Consider the following 8,869-nt stretch of genomic DNA (forward strand, 5'->3'; position numbering starts at 1 on the left):
TGTCAAATAGCTTTTCCACGCATGATCACTGAGACTCAGTCAAGACCGGTCTCGACTGTGGTTCAGCCGGGGTTTAAAATTGGAAACCGGTTAAATCGGGTTCGGTTTTATTTTCCGGTATCACCAAGCAACAATAAAGATTCCAATCTCAGGTTGTCCTCAACGAATAAAGATTATAATCTAACGACTACCATGTCACCCTCTCCATTTATTTTCGTCAGGGATTAATCCTCCATGTTATTCATGCGTGTCAGTTACAGGTTATCAATGAAAGTAAAAGAATGGGAAGGAGTTCTTAGGCACACGTGACATATATAACGAGAAGATCATGGTTTTTGGGGAAGCCATTTCGATGGAGCTGAGACGGATGAAGAAGAGCAGAAGCAGCAGCAGCGATTCAGACTCTGATTCGTCAATTAACAGTCTCGACGATGGATGTCTCATGCACATCTTTAGTTTCCTCTCTCCAATTCCAGGTTTCTCCTCTTTTACCCCTCCCGTATTCCCAAACCCTAATTTTCGAGCAGCTGAATTGCAGCTATTTTTTCTAACGGCGGTTGTTGATTTAGCTCTCGTGCTATTGGATTTCAATTTGAAATTTATCCATTCCTTGAATTGAGTGTTTAATTTTGGGTGGAATTGCTTGTCTCAGATCTGTTTAAGTTACTGATCGCTTTTAGAGTTGTCTCCTTCTATTCTAGTTTAGCGATATTGAGGAGCTAAAGATGTTAAATTTAGCTTGATATACGTCCCAAATGGTGGATATATGTTGAAGGAAAGCTAGAAGCTACTTAAAGCTTCAGCTTTTAGATTTTCCATTCATCCAGAAGCCAGTGAGCCAACGTACTAGCCTACCATGTGATGCTGATCTATGAGTTTTTTTTTTTTGGGCCTTTAGACCCGTTTTTGTTTCATTAATCAACGCCAGTTTCCACTCCCTGTAGCTTTCCGTGACCGTGCCTGGGATATTGGATTTAGGACTTCGTTGAACTGGATTCCTCGTTGGACAATTATGGTGGATAGGTTTAGTCATATAGTTTAACTCGGGATGCACAAGCTTTTGAATTTCTCTTCTTAATTTTCCTTTTCGTGTTACTGGAATATAGAAAGTCTTTAATTATAGAGTAGCAGTTTTGAGCGGTCTTGAGTTCTAACATTCACTGTGAATTGAGAACCGGGGTAGGCTGTCCTACTTTTAGTCCATTCATATATGGTCAACGGGGGACTACAATTCGGACTTTCTATTAGATTTTATCATTGTTTTGTAGTTCATATGGGATTTGGCTCCCCCTCTCGGAGATCTCCCAATGAGTGCCAAGTGAGTGATAGGATTCAGCCACACGTAAATATTTTAAATCCAAGGGCACTTATTGCATTTATCCTAACCCTTGGACTAAAATATTCTACATGATTGTATCCTATCACTCATTGGGTACTCATTGGAAGATTCCTCGAAGGAGAGGATCCAAACCTGTTCATATGTGTTCTATGTCCAATACACTATGTACTTGTTGCTGGCCATTGATATTACAAAAATTTAACCAGAAAACCCCGCACAATAGAGGGTATTTTTGTGAAATTTAGAGAAGTCCACCAGAGATGGGCTTGATGGTTCGCAGCAAATATCTGACCAGGTTTTATGTTTGATGCTCTAACTGATGTACAGATTTGTGTGTTCTTCTTTGTTTATTTGATAACCCAGTTTCTGTTTAGGGACTCTAAAAATGACTCACATATCAATTGTTGAAGTTCCATAAAGAATTTTTAGGACTATAACTATGCTTTAGGTTATACTTTATTTATCCACTGCTTGGCAATCTGAGTCAGAAAGTTTGTTCAAATGCTTCTATTTTATTCTACTATCTCCCAACCCTGGTCAAATCTTCATTTTGGGTGCATACGTCATAGGTCATGTTGAAGTAGGATCAAATTCCTTAGACCAGGCCAAATCCATCCATTGGGGATACCCATATGACGATAAACTTGTCCCAGTTGCATTTGCGGGTTTTGTATGATAACTAATTTATTATTAAAAATCTAATAGTTGGATTTGTCTCTAATTGGGTTTATTAGGATTTTGAGTTATTTGATAGTCTTAGATAGAGGTAGAGATACCTGAGTATTTGGTTGAGGATGTGGCCATCTTTATTCAAACCTTCCTCAATCCTCCCTTCCATCTATATTCTCACTTCCCTTTGTCCTCCCATCTTCTATGCTTCTCTATTTGCTTAAGTTTTCTTGAAACTTATACTAGCGCTCTTTCCTGGGCTTCCATATAATTTGATTTGATCAGCACTTTGTGTCTGTGTTTTCAGAAGTCTTTGTAGATGAAGAGATGTCAAAACGGCTTCTTACTTCCCAAATAAAACCTACTGTGTCTTGAATGTTTCGGTAAACCAGCAATATAACCTGAGGTTTTGGGTGACAGAAATTCCCTCCTGGGTGACATTTTCTCAAACTCTGGTTGTGGAACTCCCTCCTGCCAGGCATTTAAGCCATTTTCAGGTCTGAACATAGTGTTACCGCAGAGTTCAGTTCTGACCTCATAAACTCTGATTATTCTTGCTGTTTTGGAAAACCATTCATTGCCCTTGACAGGATAAATTTGATGTTTCTTCAAGACTTCTGATCAAAACATGGTCATATAAGGGGAGTCGAGTTCCACATCATTTTGTGTTTCTGCTGTTGATGCTATTCCGGGATGTTGAATATAATCCTAACCCAAAACTATGGTCTTTGACTTTAACCGTAGCCCCTTCTATCTGCAAAGTGACCCTTCCTTTATTTCTTATTTGCTCTTTTCCTTTTACTTTGTTCTGACTCAAGTTTGGCTTCTTACAATAAATCTTATTTCCCTTCGTCACCACACTGATTTATACTACCAGTACACACTCTAGTGATCTATTCAATTACAAAAGTGCCATTGCTTCTTGTAATTGGAGTACAATTGTGTGTGTGGGCTGATGAGTGTCCAAATGGGTTTTGGAAACCTGGATCTTGTGTGTGATACAAGCAAGGTAAACTATCTGTCAGTGAAAGAAAGACAAAGGAAGAAGTTAAATTGGTCAATTGAAAATATTAAATCATTTTACTTGTTTAAAATATAGGTCCTGATTAACCATTCCATATATGATGGAAGATGCTTGTAGGGTCTAAACAGATACGAGGAGCTGATGAGGAAACATGTTTATCGGTTTATGACACTGATTCTTCTTTTCCTTCACATGTTTCTATTGGTATGTGACACTGATTCTTCTTTTCCTCGCCATGGTTTTAAGTATCAATTACTGTGGTGATTTGAGGCCAGGTTTGCAACCTCTCCTTCTTGCTGTTCCATTCAGTTTTGGAGATGGGGTGAAGATTTTGGCTGTTCCTCTTTGTCTTGGATACATTGTTTAGGTGAAAAATTAAGGTCAATCCTGTATTCCTGGAGATAACTAGGTATGATACTAGGTCAATTTTCCATACAATGAAGTATCTCACGGGTGGCAGAGATGGTGAGGAATGGGCTGAGGTGGTCTCTCTGAGTCTGGACAAGAAGGGAAAGGGGCAGGAATGGGTTGCGATGGAGGGGAGGGGCTGTACTTACTTGGAAAAGTGAACTGACTGTTCTGAATTACTTGAAAAAGATGAAGATGCTGCTGGAGCTTTCTGAAATTCCTTGAGAATTACTCTCCAGCCCAGGCCACAACGGTTTCCTCCTCCATGGCCCAAGCCTCTGATTTTCTCATCAATTCAACGTACTTTATTCAGAATAAAATAGGCTATTTATAGCCATATTACGTAACACTTGGACTCAACTTGGAATTCCTTAACCGATAAGGGTCCAACTTCTAACCTAATTCTTTAACTTGGACTCTAATTAATAAAAGAACTGGGCTTTAGATGGGTCTCCTTTATAGTTGAGGATTCCACCACCTTACATGGACTCACTCTTACTTGCTAATTAAGCTAAACAAGGACTCAACCAACCAACTTTGACCAAGTCAAACACGACTAACTTATAATGGACTTGGACTCTTTATAACTCAAAATTTAATAACCAAAATAAAAAAATAAAATTACATCCATAACCCTTGGATCGACGGGATTCAATCTAGAACAATGTTGAGCCCTAAAGGAGTCGAGGAAAATGGCCAAAATTCCCTTGAGCATAATTCGGCCAGTTTTGGTTTAGCTTCTTTGGGTCAGAGTTTTGGGCCCAATCATAGGGGGGAGGGGGGACAACCCTGCTTACATCAGTTATCCTTGTTTTTGGCTTCCCAATTATGGGGTTATGGTTACTGTGATATTTTTCTGATCTGTCCTGGATTTGATGTCCAAATTGAATATCTTCCTGGTCAATTCATTGTTTCGAGGAAACAAGCTGTAGATCGGACATCGGTTGCTGCAGCCAAGATCGACACAATAAGGATGAACAGACAGAATACGGCTGATAATCCCCAATGTTTAGTTTTCCTTTTTATATAACAAATAAAAGCATAAAAATAAGTAGAAGAAAGGGGGTTAACGGATGGGCTCTCAGCTGTAGATCTCTCACCCATGGCTATCTCAGTTGTTGAAACAAGTCATTCTGAGACCAACTACTTGGAAGCAAGCAATAAAAAGAACCATTGATCGAGTCTTTTACTTTAGTACAATTGATGGGGCCTATTTTATCCTGGCTTAAGCTTCACAAAATAAAAACCTCAAAAGTAGAAGTTGTGAAAATAGACTTCAAAATAGAAGACTCTGAAAACAATATATATATATTTTAAAAGAAGCTTTAGAAACTAATGAGGCTTTATAGAATCTAGCTGTCTAAACAATCATGGACCTAGAAAAAGAAATAGAATTTGAAAAATAGTTAATACTTAAGACTTTATAACAAGAAACTATTACAAAAAACAGAATCTAGTTTAGTAGTCTAGTAGTGGCTTCTCATAGGATGGTCCTCCAACATCTACTAGTTTATCTTTGCACCAGCTGTCCATATTGGCCTCAAATTACCGTTCATGTGGACGGTGTTTTGGGATCTTTTCTTTGTATTCAATTCTTTATATTGGTTGATTGGTCAATTGGTCAATTTATGTTTGTTATTGAAAAGAAATGCCTGTGCTGTCCAGGACAATGAGATTCTGAGTTTCCCACAGCTGGAAGTTGTGACACAGTTTATGATCTATTGCAAGGTGTGACTATGTTAATTATACTTCATTGAACCATTAATGCTAAGAAGAAAATATTCATAGAATGTCTGGAGTAGGTGTAGACTATGTTAATTATACTTCAGGCTAGCTGGAAAGAGTGGTTAGCTGTTTGGCTGAAACCTGCACAATAATTGATGGTGAAATGAATTTTGAAGGGATAAAACTAATTCAAAGTATTGAGGCTTGTAACTCTTATTTTTATACATGTTTTCTCTGCATGTATTTGTTGATACCTTCCATCTTTGAGTGAAGTTCATGGTTTGTTTCTCATTATCTTTGGCTTATTGTTTTTTCCTTATAATATTTGAGTTGGTAGGACAATGTATCATAGTTCGCTGCTTCTATCACAAGTTTATGTTGGGTTTGCAGATCGTTATAACACCGCCCTGGTTTGCCACAGATGGTGTTTCCTAGCATGCCATCCCCGTCTATGGCTGCGTGTGGACAAATCTACCAAGGATCCACCTGAGGTTGGAGTTTACTCAAACATTGAAACTGCTATTTCTGCAGCTAGGTTAGTTAATTTGCATTTTTTAGTGTGTGTTTCTATTTAAAAGACGAAATTTAAATGTAGTGAAGGATCTGTTTTCTACAGGCCCGGCGAAACTATTTTGATAGGTCCTGGTTTGGAGCATGTTGTCCGTAATATACAGATAAAAAAGCCACTTTGCCTGGTATGTCCAACATTCTTTTCCCTGATATATTCTCCGGGGTCAATCAGTTGAATGTTAATTTTCAGAGCTTCCAAAGTTTGAAGACTTTTCTGGTGGAAATACCATTCACAAGCTTCGAATGTGCAAAATCTCTAGATGTCTTTTGATACCATGAGCAGTAACATCTTCCTCAAATAATATCATTATGTTTTTATCTTCTATCCCACAAAAGGACTTGATATAAAGGGTTTGTGTTTGTTTGCTGATGCTAAACAATTGATGGCCACTCTAGTTATCATTGATCATCCCGCTTAGTCTCTTTTCCCTTGGTTTTCACATTCTTGCGCTAAAGCCAGGGAATGCTACCTCTTGCAATTCATTATGTTATGCATTTGATTGCTGAGTTTTCCTGTTGGTAATCTAACCATATTGGCATCAAAGGTCAAGATTTGATCCAATGGACTGGAAAAGTTAATCGATTATATCCAAGGGAAATTTAAGAAATTATTTGATAAGCATGTCTAACCTCTTTGATTTTGTTTGAGAATTATCTTCTTTGAGTGTGAAGCTAAAGGCCAACTCTCTATTATTCATGTGACTCAAAACCATGTTTTCGGGGGGGGGGGGGGGGGGGGGAGGTTATCCATTGTTATCAGTGTGTGTAAGGACAGGAGGGTGGTTGGTTTCACCAGGGGAGTGGCAAATGTAAATAATATGTTATCTGCACTCCTAACAAACAACTCCTACAATAGGGTCCCAATGGTGGGATCTAGAGGCATCTAAGTGACTTCTCAATATCTTAGGCGTGCAATATATGACTATGTAATACAACTATGATAATTTTGTATTATTATGCTTACATATTACATAGGAGCCATATTGATGCAATATGATAATTATGTTAGAACTGATCTGATATGGAAGCCAACATATAATAAACAAAAGTGTAAGATATGGTATAAGATATTCATCAAAAAAATTGGAGCAATAAACATGAATCAGTGCAAATTGGTGAGGCATCAACCATGCGTGTTGTTATATTGGACCCAAGAGAGAGCCTGGGTACCAACTGTGTCCTACAATACTGTCTCAGTTGCATCAGTGCTTCACGACTGGAAGTCTGGAAGGTAACGACTAACACGTCCTTTGGTTTTTTCCTGTAGTAGTTTTTCAGGAAACAGGAAATATTACCGTAGTCCATGTGACAAAGGATTTGGTCTCCCCCCTTCCCCAAATCCCCCTTCTCTTCCCCTGGGGATCCCCTGCATTTTTTTGGCCTCTTGTTACCACTCTTTCTTTTGTTCAGATCGGAGGAGGTGTGCTTCCTGATGAGACAGTACTGGTCTGTTCTCGGGGTTCTGACAGGTTTGGAGGATTCATTACTTCTATTTGGTCTATACAATGTCTTTTTGCTTCTGCTAATCATTAGTTCTCAATAGTGCCCTGGAGTTCCTCTCTACCTGTAAGGTGGCAAATCTGACGGTGAGAGCAGAACTCGGGTGCTGCTTGCTTCACAGGAGTGGAAGGCTAACCATAGAGGGGTGTGTACTTCAATGCGAGGACAACCCTTTAGATTACCTTTCATGCCCAATCGTCAGTACAGCATCATCAACAGTGACGGGACGTGGTGATGGTGTCTCTGTATCACGGACTCGGATAGAGGGGGGAGCCAAGGCTGTTTTGACCCGTGGAACACTGGTGTTGCAGCGAGTTCGGGTCATTTGTGCTCGAACATCCCTCTTCTTTTGGTTTGATGTGGAGGATCAGTGTCGAGCTTCATTGCCTTGAGCCTGTTGTGACATTCACAATACATTGTGTATATTAGGCCGTGTTCTTTATTTTAATGTTAATTTAGTTTTTCAGTCAGTAATTAGCAAATTTATTCGACATTAACCCTGTGTATGTTTAAAGTTTCATCTATCAAGGCCAAGCGTCCTGGCTAAAGTAGACTGGCTTTTTCATCGATCTGCAAAATTTGAAGGAATTCTGTAAATCTTTTCACGTGTTTTCCATGAAAGCACAGTATTTTGGTGTCATGGTCCTCAGCTGTATGCACAAATTGGCAAATAGGAACATAAAATAAATCTGAAGCACAAAGGGGACCCAAATCAAATTACAGTTCACTTTTCACATAGAACCAAGGCATGGGTTTATCTATCTCCATCTCCCTGGTGCAAGGTTTGGGAAGCCTCATAATGTACACTGCACTACCCCTGCTTTGAAGAGAATGAACCCTGAAACTGTTGCTGCAATGAAGCAACTTTACTTTTTTACTAAGAAGCACCCTCTGTTGGTGATACAAAACCTCTAATGTTTTGTATTTTGCACTTTCTGTTCACTAGGGAACCTAGTTGCCGATCTATTAGTAGGTTCTGCTGTTGGTTCATAGGCTTGATCCTCGTTAGATGATTGATTACCCATGGTAGTTAGGCTAATCTGGATCATTGTCAGTGACGTTTTCATGTTTTGACAAATTTCGGCATTCAAGTTAGACAGCCAGGGAAAGCCAAGTTGGTCCAAGATCCTTATTTTCAGAGTTCGAAAAATTTCGGCATTCAATTTACCTACCACACCTTATTTATGTGAGGGAAAAAATGGGGAATGAAAAATGTTAACTTTGAGGTTTCCACCACAACGACTCATAAAAGGAATGGGGAAGGGGGGAGTCAGGCTCCTCTATATTGATTTCTTGCCGCCATACATTTAGGTTAGTCTATTTATCCGGGTCCTCTTCCTGGATGTGTGGTATAAGATATTGTAAGTTAAGATTATCCACTACCCTTGAGGGTAAAGGATCCCTGATTTGGAGGGGGAGGATGGAGGGAAGAGGGCAAGGAAGTGAGGAGGAGTGAAGAGGGTGGGCCAGCTCAAGGGAGTGAGTAGGTGGGTAGATGGGAAGAGGGCAAATAAGTCCTGGGTGGTGAGAGGGTCATTGGATCAACACCATTTTTCATGTGTGAATGCACCCTCTTGAATCGTCTATCTTTCCTCAATAGTGATTCATCTATCAATATTATTATAACAAACACC

The 8,869-nt window shown here is 39.3% G+C and overlaps 1 protein-coding gene across 1 annotated transcript; it reads left to right on the top strand.

Annotated features, from left to right (window-relative positions):
- The first annotated feature begins 308 nt into the window (after positions 1-308).
- On the top strand, positions 309-8,185 carry SKIP5 (SKP1/ASK-interacting protein 5). The gene is made up of 5 exons (XM_089137151.1): positions 309-476; positions 5,556-5,700; positions 5,782-5,860; positions 7,146-7,204; positions 7,279-8,185. The coding sequence occupies exons 1-5, from the start codon at positions 329-331 to the stop codon at positions 7,625-7,627; spliced, it is 780 nt and encodes a 259-aa protein (XP_088993277.1). The 5' UTR covers positions 309-328; the 3' UTR covers positions 7,628-8,185.
- Positions 8,186-8,869: the final 684 nt, after the last annotated feature.

Source organism: Hakea prostrata, chromosome 10, assembly GCF_041222555.1.
Source record: "Hakea prostrata isolate BN-2017 chromosome 10, UWA_Hpros_2, whole genome shotgun sequence".
In the NCBI taxonomy this organism is placed as follows: domain Eukaryota; kingdom Viridiplantae; phylum Streptophyta; class Magnoliopsida; order Proteales; family Proteaceae; genus Hakea; species Hakea prostrata.

Coding starts and splice junctions, on each gene's coding strand:
- SKIP5 (XM_089137151.1), top strand. CDS start 329: ATGGTTTTTGGGGAAGCCATTTCGATGGAGCTGAGACGGATGAAGAAG. Junction 5,701..5,781: donor ACTGCTATTTCTGCAGCTAG/GTTAGTTAATTT, acceptor TGTTTTCTACAG/GCCCGGCGAAACTATTTTGA. Junction 5,861..7,145: donor TAAAAAAGCCACTTTGCCTG/GTATGTCCAACA, acceptor TCTTTTGTTCAG/ATCGGAGGAGGTGTGCTTCC.